General features: G+C 45.6%; 1 protein-coding gene across 6 annotated transcripts in view; it reads left to right on the top strand.

Annotated features, from left to right (window-relative positions):
- Positions 1 to 4,273: 4,273 nt before the first annotated feature.
- The window catches only part of Csnk2a2 (casein kinase 2, alpha prime polypeptide), a 42,773-nt gene continuing 34,585 nt past the window's right edge, over positions 4,274 to 12,461 (top strand). The window contains exons 1-2 of one of the 6 annotated variants that reach the window (XM_017312556.2): positions 4,274 to 4,798; positions 5,466 to 5,577. In XM_017312556.2, coding sequence (XP_017168045.1) covers positions 4,695 to 4,798; positions 5,466 to 5,577 — 216 coding nt within the window. In that variant the 5' untranslated portion in view covers positions 4,274 to 4,694. Of the gene's footprint in view, positions 4,941 to 4,981; positions 5,578 to 12,461 lie in introns of those variants that run through there. The other 5 variants (XM_006530641.4, NM_009974.3, XM_006530643.3 and 2 more) reach the window with 5 other exon arrangements.

Here is a 12,461-nt window from a genome sequence, read left to right as displayed (position 1 = left end):
AGACAGGGTTTCTCTGTGTAGCCCTGGCTGTCCTGGAACTCACTCTGTAGACCAAGCTGGCCTCAAACTCAGAAATCCACCTGCCTCTGTCTCCCAAGTGCTGGGATTAAAGGTGTGCATCACCATTGGCTATCATATCCAACTCTTAAGGGAGGTTTGGGTTTTTGTTTTGTTTTCTTTTCTTTTTTCTTTGCTTTTGTTTTTGTTTTAAGAAGAAACAATGTGAGGTAAAAAAAAAAAAAGACCTGTGAAACCTCTCAAATGTTTTGAAAATAGACCTTATCAAGACAGTAAATGGGGGCTCTAGATTTGAACCCCAACCCCAGGAAAAAACTTGTCAGAAAATGTTCTAAGATCTTCATAATGATTTTTATTTTGTTCGGTAAATTGGAGTCTAGAAGAGATGTCGGCGAGGAAGCACTGGATGATCTGATTCGAGGCATCTCCTTGCATCCTCTTTTCTATAATTTTGATCACATTCACTTGTATATGGCACACACAGTGAAGAAAAATCAGTACTGGGCTCTCCCTGCCCTTCCACCTACTTATGCAGAACTACCTGCTCGGTCTTTCACAAACCCAAGCCAGATTCCTTCAGCTGGACTGCCAGGGTACCACCTCATGTTAACCGTAGCCAGGCTGGCCATATAAAGAAAAGAAAAGAAAAGGGGGGGGGGGGGACTAAAGAAAAGCAGTGGGACCTTGCCAATACTGTGGGACACCCATCATCCTACTTTGCAACAAGCCATAAAAAAAACGCCTTCCACTTGGCTGTGGGAGGGCTGGCTATAGGTTTCAGGGCTGAGCCAATAGAGTATCAGCCAAATCCGGAGTATGTTGCGCCAGAGCCATGTGTGGGAGAATCCCCAAGCAGCCACAGGTGTGGGATCAGGTTATGAGACATGGGTGTGGGCAACGTGGTGAAGGATGAGAGGCAAGAACAGGGAGTGTGGGTGGGGCCAGAGGTGGGCCAGGGTGGAGGAGGCAAAGAATGGGGCTCTGCCAGGGCTTGGACACAGTTCTCAGATCAATGGCAGTGGCTTAGAATCCTCTCCAGGCCATAGTCTCCTTTGAGAACCTGACACATGCAGAGGAAAAAGAGCATACATGCTCAAACTAGCTACAATTTCTGCACAGTGTCAGGAGCTTTCTAGAGCTAAGAAAGTCTATCTAAGATTTAGGATTGTGACTTGCTGGTCTAGACAAGTTAATAGAACATTTTGAGGGGGGAAAAAGAAAACAAAAAAAATAAAACTTGGAGCAACCTTAAGATCTTAAGGGTGTGTTAAAAAGGAGATTGAGAGGGGGTGCCGTGTTTGGAATCAAGGTCAAAGTCCATGTGTTCGCTAAATGCTTTATTTCATTCAAATTTTAAAATGTATTTTATGTGCATTGGTGTTTTGGCTACGTGCGTGTCCCCGGAACTGGCATTGACAGACAGTTGTGAGCTGCAATTCGGGTGCTAGGAATTGAACCTGGGTCCTCTGGAAGAGCAGCCATTGATCTTAACCCCTGAGCTATATCTCTTTCCAGCCCACAGTTCTTGTTTTATTGAAGGTGTTAGAGTTTGCACAAAGTTGCAAATTTGTGGGCTTTTTCTTTTATGACAAGGTCTTGCTATGAAACCCAGGTGGACTTCAAACTCATGACTCTCCTACCTTTGCGCCTCCAGGGTCCTGGCGTTACGGTGCCTGAGTCAGTACTTGCGGATATTTGGCTTATGTCATTAATTGTCAGCCAGTGGTTCCTTCTTTCCATGGATGGTCATGTCCTTGGGAACCCATGGGTTTTTGTTATTTGTTGGTTTTCTACAGAGCCACTTGAGAATACATTGTGGAGATTAAAACAGTTCATCCTTCAACACTTGAAAATTTTAAAACCAAAGGGCTTTTCTTGTTTAACCCCAATATAAAGCTCATGTGCTTCAAGTTAGCATTAAAACAGTGGTATTTTCCAGGCAGTGGTGGCGCACGCCTTTGATCCCCAGCACTTGGGAGGCAGAGGCAGGTGAATTTCTGAGTTCGGGGCCAGCCTGGTCTACAGAGTGAGTTCCAGGATGGCCAGGGCTACACAGAGAAACCCTGTCTGGGAAAAACAAAAACATTGGTAATATATAATATACACCCCATATTAAAATTACCCCAGAGATAAGTGTATTCCTCTCTCTCTCTCTCTCTCTCTCTCTCACACACACACACACACACACACACACATACACACACAGTTCCTGCTTTTGCTTTTTTGTTGTCTTTTGTTTTTGAAATAGAGTCTACATAACCCACACTGGCCTGAAGCACATTACAGAATCTAGGCTATGCTGCTGCCTTAGCCTCCCAACTGCTAGGCTAACAGTCATGGACTACCCCACCTGGCCTGACCCATTTATTTATTTTGGATATTCTTTGCTGCTTTTGAATGATAAGGGCAGTAGAAATAGTGTGTCTGTCTCTCTAGGCTTCTGAATGGTTTGTTTTATTTTTTATTTTGGACAGGTCTCACTCCATAGTCCAGATAGACAGGCATCAAACTCATGCTGATCTGCCTGTCTTAACCTCCCAAGTACCAGGGTTACCAAAATGCACTACCACACCTGACTGCATCCCCCCACAAAAAAGTAAACAAACAAAACAAGATCTTACTATGTAGCTCAGGCTGGCCTTGAACCCACAGTCTACTCCTCAGGTAGGATTACAGTGTGCAGCCTCAGGGGTCGCTCTCAGTCTCCTTTACTCTAGAGCAGCACCTCAAGTTTTGTTTTGGCTGTGACACTGTTATTTTTTAGCAGTGTGAACTAGATTTTTTTGCTGAACTGTCCCTCAGTTTGGCCGTGTCTGGTTGGATGCAGGTTGAGCTTTTTTGACAGCAATGTGATGAGTGGTGTGTCCTTTCTCTGTGCGTCACACAGAAAGTCAGCTGGTCCATGCATAATATGACCTTCAGGGTCCCCTTTGTAACCAGCATGGTAACCGTGGGCCAAGAGCACTGTGTTGACTGAAGGCCTCCTGCCCGGCAGACACTGAGTGACCTGGTGGTGATCACCCAGCCCTAGTCATGCCTTCACATTGTTTTCACAGGGAGGGGACAGATGGCAAACCAGGAGAGGACTCATGCCAAGCTGTAGTTTTACGAAGGGCATGGAGGAGTCGCTGAGAGAAGTATCAACTTCAGAGAAAGTGGCCTCTAAGGTGAGATTTGAAAAAGAAAGCCAGTCATTTGTGGGGTGGCAGCGGTACCCCGTGGCCAAGCTCAGAGAGAAGAAGAAACTGAAAGACGGGCATGCGCTATTCTCAGGGAAGGAAAGGTGTAGAGTTTAACAACAGCGGGAACATGTAGTGTTTTAATATGGAGCAGTCCTTAGTCTCTGTACAGCTCTGTGAAGTCGGTGCTGGGTTGATGCTACAAAATCTGTAGCACGGAGACGTTGAGTCATTGGTTCAAATCTGCATTCCTTGCAAACTATGGAACCGGGACTTGAACCTCGATAGTTCGGTATGTGAAGAAAGAGGAAACGTGGCCTCATCTAGAAAACAGTGTGTGGGGGGGAGGGAGAGGGGGAGTTTAGAGTCAGAGCAACCTGGGCTGGAAGAAGAGATCCTTGTTGTTAAAGAATATGAACAGGAAAACAAGATAGCCGGGGACCCCAGGACATCAATGAGAGAGAAGACTGTTCAAGAAGTCCTCACTCCCCAGCTCTCCCTCCTCCCAAACAAACAAACAAACAAAATGGATATTTACATTCTCAAAGTATGATCCACAAATTACAGGTTCAATACAAAGGGGGAAAAACCCAGTTAACTTTATGGGGAAACTATCTGGTGGGCTCTGGTTTAAGCAAGTGGCCCAAAGGATGGCTCAGTGGGCTCTCAGGGAGGAATCTGGATGGGGAATTGGGAGGCGAGGGTAGCTTTAGGACTAGTTTGGTTTTCCTCTTGAAGGAAGGGATCTGTGGATGGCAGGGTGGGGTCCAGAGTGGGAAGAGGAGTGAGGAAGGGGGACAGTTTGAGGGGAGGGTTCTTGGGTTTCAAAGAAAGTCAGCTCAGGGCCAATATGGGAGGTCGTGGTGGGTGGACACGAGGTGACTGGACAGTGGAACTATGCTAAGCGCGGCGGCAGTCAAAGGTAGAGACTTCTGGGGGGTGGCCTGCAGTTGGGCAGGCAGCCGGCCACATTGCTTGGAGGGTGGCGAGCTCGCTGAGGGGGCGGGCGCCGGCCATAGTCCCCCCGCACTGTAGGGGGCGCTGTGGGCCGGGGCGGGCCGGGGCTGGGCGGCGGCCGCTCCTGGCGAGTGCGGCCCCTTTTCCGGGTTTCCTCCGCCTCCTCCTCCTCCCTCTTCGCCGCCGCCGCCGCTGCCGCTGCCCCTCTCCCGACCGGTGGCTGCCGCTGCCGCCACCACCGCCTCTGGGGGGCCGCGAGCCGAGCGGAGGCCTCCGCGGAGCACGAACCCCGCCGTCCCTCCGGCAGCCGAAGGCCCCGGGCCGGCTCGGCCGGCGCCTTCCGCGCCCCCCGGCCCGAGCGTCCGTCCGTCCGCCCGCCCCCGCGGGCCCGGCCTGGCGCGGACGCCCGCCGCCGCCGCCGCGCTCCTCCTCTTGCTTGGGCAGCCCGCGGCCCGCCGCTTCCCGTGCCTGCCGCCCCGCGCCCCGCGCCGCGCCGCCGCCGCCCTCGGCGCCCCGCGGCGCCCCCCGGTCCCGCCCGCCATGCCCGGCCCGGCCGCGGGCAGTCGGGCCCGGGTCTACGCCGAGGTGAACAGCCTGAGGAGCCGCGAGTACTGGGACTACGAAGCCCACGTCCCGAGCTGGGGGTAAAGCCGCCGCCGGCCGCCCCACGCGCGAACCGCACCCGCCGGCCGCTCGGCCTCGGGGCTGGCAGGGAGGCCCGGCCCCGGCCGCACGTGTCCCCGGCCTCTCCTGTCCGCCCTGCCTCGGTCCCCGGCTCAGCCGCCGGTGGGGAGAAGCGTGGGGTCGGGGGTGGGGGCGGCCCTTCCTCCTCAGACTTTGGGCTTCCTATGGGTTGGGAAGTCCATGGCTGTCCTCTTGAGCTGTTGAAATCTCTACCTCTTTACTTTCTGAAATGAGGCTGGGTGGGAGGGTCATTTTGAAGAGGGGCAGATTGTCTAGAGCGGGCAGTGCCCCCTGGAAGGTGTGAAATGGGAGGCAGGTGCCGTGGAGCCACGGGCAGGGCACCCCAGTACCACCAGGGGGGATGCTTCCCTTAGTCCCCTTAATGGCTCCTGAGGCCTTGTAGCTGCCCATTCCTCTTCTTGTTAAGAGTCAGTTAGGTTAGGAGCTCTGCAGAGTGAAGGGAGCCAAGCTTCTGTGTGGCTCTCATTTAAGAGAATGAGTTGCTGTGTGATGGTAGGAATACTTCCGAATGCTTGATTAGTTGGAGATGGCGGATGGATGTGTGGTGGACAGAGGCTTGCTTAATCCCAAATCCTGGCATTTATGTATATCTCTTGCCTTTCACAGTAATCAAGATGATTACCAACTGGTTCGAAAACTTGGTCGGGGCAAGTATAGTGAAGTATTTGAGGCCATTAACATCACCAACAATGAGAGGGTGGTTGTAAAAATTCTCAAGGTGAGTGGCCAACGGTGGCATGTAACCTTTCCCCCCACAGGGCAAAAGAACCAGCTATCCCAGAATAAGCATCTCCTACAGGACTCCTACCATGCTTTTCCTTGTGAACTTTTGAGAAAATGTGCGGGCTGGTCTTAATTCTGAGTTTGGTAGGTCAGGAACATTTAAAGTGTGAATTCTGAACTTCTCAAACAAAGCTTGTGAGGGGGGACTGTATCTGATATGGAATAAAGAGGTATTCGCAAGAGAGGAAGGAGTTTGCATGGAGAATCTGTCAACTGTAGGGATTCTAAATCTGTACTCGTTACTCTCTGCTCCCAGTTACTCCAGAAAAAGTCCGGAAAACCCAAAACAAAACAAAACTGGAGTCTGCTCAGAGATAAGTTTAAAGCCAAAAATTCAGGACAATTCCCTCAGTTGATATTTTCATTTCATGTAGCAGTAAAGTTTCAGGTGGGCTGGATATAGCAAGCCAGCCGCTAAGAGATCTGGGGCAACAGAAGAGTACATTCTAGCCCCTGAAATAATAACTGGAACAAAACTTGTCTCTGTGGCAAGACTAGCCCTCTCGCTTTGATAATGATAGGGCTTTTGTTATCACTCAAATGAAGACATGATCTTAATGAGCATGAAGAGTCAGCCAAGTTTCTGTACAGGTGATTGAAGATTCAATAGTGCTTTGTAGGTTGTTCGAGAGGGTGGTTCGTAGGACCTGAGCGGTTCTTCATGGTTGTCAAGTCATTTAAATGCATATGCTTGTCACCTTAGGATCTGGGCAGTTTTTCATGTTGTCAGATCACTTAACATGTATGTGTGTCACTAGTGAAAGAGCACTGGAGAGTGGTAGTGTTTCACCAGATTTTCACAGTGCCCAGTGAACAAAAATGCAGGATTGAAAAGCTTGTGCCTTAGGGCAGTTCTTATTTAATTGTGTAGATTTTAGCGTTGTGTGAATCACCTTTCAAAAAAAATGGCTGCTGCTAATGCTCCTTACCATCCTGGCCTAGTGATGAAGGAGCAGAGTTGCTGCAGAGATGGGTGATGCTATTGCTGCTGCCCAAGACACTGGGGTGAGAAGGAAGGAATGATGGCAGATAGGGAGCTTGGCCCCGCTAAGTATGAGTTGTACATTGGAGGTCTGTAGTTATGGGAGGGGTGTGTTTTAAGCAGAGAAATGTTTCCTTCAGGGAACTTGCTGGAGGAAACCATGCAATTTCATTACTTACATAAACCTGTTTTGAATAGAAGTTACTTCAGACATTTTCATTTTAAGGATAAGCAAAAACAAGCATAGTTGGGAATATCCATGTTCTGTTGCTGCACATTTGGAGGATTGAATTTGCCAAGTCTAAAGCAATTTCAGGGAAATGTCTAAATGTCTGTGCAGTAGCATTTTGGGACTAAGTGCTGTTTGCTGTGGAGTGTTTGGAAGGGAACAGTGCTCAGGTGTGTGTAAGCCCCAGTGTGTTTAAGGAAACATAGGGTTAGTAGTTTCCCATGGTTCTTGTGAGGAACTTCAGAGATGAGTTGCTTGATAGTTTTTCCTCTGCTCTAAAGATCCAATGCATATATTTACCACATCCAGTACGGAAGCGGCTTTAAATTATTTTTACAGATAGCAGACCTAGGCACAAAGAAATGTACCTGACATCATTGTTCTGTTGAAATGGACCTTCACCAGAGCTCTTCCTTCCTACTTCTTCATTCCTCTGAGTGTTCATTTCAGCCTGGGCTGTAGGATCTTAGCACTGAGCACAGGTTCAAGTTCAAGCATGAGATTTGGGAGACCCGCTCGATGCTCTAGTTCCTGACGTGTTTGGTTTTTCTCAGAGGGCAGTCTGAACCACCTCATACTCCTTTGTCAAACCACTGTGTAGGCATTTCTGTGTAGCTTTTCTTTATATTTGAAGGGTAGAGTAAGAAATCACTAATATTGTGGTTTTGCTTTTATAATGGATTGGAAGTATTTTTCAAAAAGAACAGAGGCTATACCAAAATTATGCTTATTACTCAAATAAGTTGAAGTTACGACTAATACCTACTATTGTGATATTTTCTCAGAGAAAATTAAGCCCTTAGCAGTGCCAGCTGCTCGGTTTAGGGCAGTCTGGGAAAGGTTTGCTTTTCATAGAATCTCACAGGAAAGACTAGGTGGGCACGTGGTGACTGAGACACAGGGCGCAGGCACTCAGTGACACTTCATATCAGTCTTTGTCATTTTGTCACAGTTGGGTGCGTAGTGATGGAGGGCTTTTATTTCATTTAACTTGCATGTAAGATTTCTAAGTATTTCATTTGTCAAGGTAAGTTGAGGCTATTAGAGGACTTTACAAATTTAAAAAGCTGCTAGTGAAAGGTCTGTGGGTTTTTTTGTTTTGTTTTATTTTTTTCTAAAACAGGGTTTCTCTGTATAGCCCTGGCTGTCCTGGAACTCACTCTGTAGACCAGGTTGGCCTTGAACTCAGCAATCCACCTGCCTCTGCCCCTCAGGTGCTGGGATTAAAGGCGTGCACCACCACGCCTGGCTTAAATGTAATAACTCTTAACAGTTTCTTTAATGTGTCTGTGTGAAAAAGTGAGCATGTGTGCAGGTCTGAGGTTAGACCTTAAAACTTTGTAGTGAATAGAGAAGCCATGTCTTTTATTTTTGGGGAGTGGTGTCAGAAATTGTGTTAACAAGAAAGGAAAATGATTTTTTTTAAAAAAGGGTTTATTTATGCAACAAGGTAGAAGGCTACTTCTTGTCCTGAGTTTCATCTTGACTGTAAGCTGTCAGTTCTTGAAGGTGTGCCCAGAAGTAAAATTAAAGCATTGGTGAACACGGCTTGTGTGCATTCATTCCAGCCCTTCCTGGGGTCCTTGAGAGCTTTTAGTTAAACTGCTGTTTCCTCCGTGCATGTCAAGAGCAATCCTCCAAAGTGCTTTGACCCAGTGCTGCAGCGGCTTGGAAATTCTCATGTAAGGCTGCTGTTAACAGCATTATTTTATATTATAGACAGCTTGGCTGACTGTCACTTTCCCCTCTCAAAATTCTTGACGAAGGGAATGGTGGTGTTAAAATTTGTCTTAAACATATCTTACATATTTGTAGTTCTTTTTGTTTTTTGCATTGGTAGGACTAGGGTGGCTGCTCACTGGTAGAGCACTAGCTAGCAAGCTTGAGGTCCTGGAGCTAGTCCTTACCCTTCCCCCACCTTAACACAGCAAACAGAATAAGATTGTAGGTTCTTAAAAGGAAGATTGGCATTGATTACAGCTCTTTATTAGTGATTTAGTTCTTGGCTGATGGCCTTTGTCATATCCAAATGATTGTGTCTTTCTAAGATCAAATGTTCCCTCCTCTGGGCCCTCTCTGTCTGAGGGAAGGTTATTCTTTTACCCATCATTTAAGCAAAGGTACCAAGACATCTTCATAAAGAGACATGTTAATAAAAGCTTCGCTTTTTTGTAAATTCTAGTTTTAGCAAATGTTTCATAGTAAATGAGTAGTTACTAAGAGTATTGGAGTATTGGTAATATAAATTGTTAGAAATTGTATGTAAATTGGCCGGAGTTATTTGTAACGTTGACATTATAGGGACATACGTAGAGGGTTGAGCAGAATCACAGAATGTACTTGCTTAGAATCCATTAGAAGCATATCAGACCGATTTCTGTAGGAAGGATCACAGTGAGTGCAGGCACTGTGAATTAGGAATCTGTGTGTCACAGGAAATGGGGACATTAGCTGGTTGACTTGTTGGTAATTCTGAGTTGTCATGGAAGAGAGAAGGGCACTCACTGGAAGTGAACGGGAACTGTCTGTGTTTGGAGTTACTCTTCTAAAGGGGATGGCTTGGAAGTCGGGCTTGAAGCAGACTGAACTTGAGTGAGTTCTGTCTTCGTTCCCACAGATGCATGCTTGCTGATTTGTCTGCTCTCAGGCCTTGGTGGTGATTTTATTGCGTTCAGTTTTTACTTTTTAAAATCTCTTTCTTGCTTACTTTGGAGGTCAGGGGAGACACGCGGTTCATGTGTGGAGTCAGAGGATGACTTGCAGGGCTTGTTTCTTTCCTTCCATACTGTGGTCCCAGGATTGAATGCAGGTCACTACAGCCTGGGCTTTTACCTGCTGAGACATCTTGTTGATCACGCACCAGTTTCCTTAGAACGGTGGTTCTCAGCCTTCCTAGTGCTGTGACCCTTTAATATAGTTAGTTCCTCGTGCTATTGTAACCTCCAGCCATAAAATTATTTTATTGCTACCTTATAATTTTGATACTGTTATGAAGCATAATGTAAATATATCTGTGTTTTCTGATGGGTTAGGTGACCCCTGTGAAAGGGTCATTTGACTCCCAGGTTGAGGACCACTGCTTTAGTCCTTTTGACCTATACAGTTTCTCCAAGTCTCACAGCAGTTACTCACCAGATTTTGGGCTGTATAGCTTAATCCCTTTACTACATTAGAGAGAATTGTGTGTGAAAAGTATACAGTGATAGTACCCATCCTTGTGCATGGCTCAAGGCTTCATATGGCATTTACAACCTAGTTTATGGGTCTACTGTCTACCATTCATAATCCAAGTGTAGACTGTTAGCCATGTGAAAAATAGGGCAGAGGACTTGAGTTCTACATTGTTCATTTATAGCCTTTGGCTCTTTTTTTTCTCATCATTAAAATAGGATTATATGATATAAAGGTAGAAGGGTATGTAGCTGATATTATTGTCAGAATCTGTAGTGTTTTTCTTTCCAGAGTAAACTGCCTGAAAGGTAGATGTCAGGTTTAATAGTTAGCTCTGTGACATTAGATGCTTTGGGTAAACTGTAGGAAGAGAATTAACTTACCTCAGAAGATTAAATGTGCTTAATAAACTCAGTGCTGAGAGAGCAATATGATACAGTAATAACAGTGTTACACTTGAACTAATTGAACAATTTTAAAAGCAAAGCCAATAGTCAAAGGGATTGTAACATTAACTTGGTGAGATTAAAAGACTCTGCTCTATGCTTCGCAACCTACCCCCTGTTATGTATATTGAATATAGCATAAAATTTAAGCAATGCAACCATTTATAAGCGTGCAGTTTGTGGCATTAAATGAATTGATAATGCTGTTAGGACCACTATAACCATCTATCTGCATAGTTTTTTTTATCTTGTAAAACTAAAACTATACCCATTAAATGATGGTTCCCCAGTCTTCTATTCCCCAGCTCCTAGCAGCCACCATTTGTTGTTTGACTGTCAGGTATCGCATAAGTGAAATCATAAATCTGGCTTATGACTGGTGTATTTGACTTAACCTGCTGCCTATATGCATACGATACAGTTTAGTTTTTGCTAGGCAAGCCTGTAATGTCAGCACTTCAGAGTTGAGATAGAGGGAAATACCCTAAGTTCAAGGCAAATCTAGGCATTAGTGTAAGACCCTGTTTCAAAGAAAACTAAAAAGGAAAGAATAATTTCTTTCCTTTTGGAGAATAAAAGTAATGATGGGCTTTGGTTTTGGGTTTTTTGTTTGTTTTGTTTTTCGAGACAGAGTTTCTCTGTATAGCCCTGGTTGGCCTGGAACTCATTCTGTAGACCAGACTGGCTTCGAACTCAGAAATCTGCCTGCCTCTGCCTCCCAAGTGCTGGGATTAAAGGTGTGCGCCACCATGCCCGGCAGTAATGGGCTTTTATATATCCGTTCATCAGTAGCCAACACTAAGCTGCTTCCATGTCGTCACCGTGTGACCTGAGCTGCTTTGAAGACGGGCATACAAATTCCTCTTTGAGCCTATGCTTTGCAGCTTTTGGGTATCTTCAGAAGTGCAATTGGTGGCTTATATGGTAATTTATCTCTCTCTATAAATGGCATCTCTTAAGTTGCCCAGGCTGGTCTTGAGCTGATGATTTGCCTCAGCCTTCTGAGTGCTTCGATTGTAGGCCTGTGCCACCATTCCTGACTGCTTGGCTTCTCCTAAGATGTTTTCACAGGAGCTGATCCATTTTATAATGTCCACAGCAGGATGTGAGGAGTCTTCTTTGTATCCTCAGCAGCATGTTTTCTGTTTTAATGATGTTTTCTTTTTTGAGACTAAATCTCACCAGCTAGCTAGCCCAGGCTGGCCTTAGACATGTAAATTTTCCTTGTACAGCCTCCCAACTGCTAGGACTACAAGTATGTACCATCACACTAGCTAATTTTTTATTTTATTTTTTTTAATTAATCTTCTTAATAGTGTGTTGTCATTGGGATTTTATACTTTGCCTTTGTACATTTTTTTTTTCTTGTTTAGTTTTGAGAATAATTTCCCTCAAGGAACTGGTAATGTAAGTAGAATGGTGAGACTTGAAAGAGTAGAGGAAAAGTTGCTGTAAATGACATTGGTTAGCTCATATTTTTATGTAGGTCAAATGTAGTAGTTTTCAAAGATGTATGCAAATGAGGAAGTTCATGTCAGCCTGGCTAAGCCTATTCCCTCCTCCATCGTTTTTCATTCCTGGCACAAATTGTTGATTATAATTCTTCATTGCAAGGGTCGGATGGACACCTTTGTTCAGCAGTCAGTGATTGGATAATAGGATCAAAGTTTAAAAGTTGGTGGCTATATTATTGTCTGTCTTGAATTTATCAATCTAGTTGAACTTGGAAATAAATTTTAAAAGGCTTTGCTTTGATACTTTCTTTAATGGCTTGAGGTTCTGACTCACATGCAGTTGGTAAGCAAAAGTTGACTAGATGAATTGCAGTGGATACTGTCATTAAACTCCACAGCGCTGGCTCTATAGGAGAGGGGCTGGGCTCACTAGGAAGGTGATGGCTTTGTTGACTTTTCTACAGTGTGTCACCAGCTTATATTTTGTTGTAGGTTTGTTTGTTTGTTTGTTTGTTTTTTAAGATCTGGGCCACTTTG

This window comes from Mus musculus, chromosome 8 (assembly GCF_000001635.26).
Source record: "Mus musculus strain C57BL/6J chromosome 8, GRCm38.p6 C57BL/6J".
NCBI lineage: Eukaryota > Metazoa > Chordata > Mammalia > Rodentia > Muridae > Mus > Mus musculus.
This window is presented reverse-complemented; position numbering and strand designations above follow the sequence as displayed.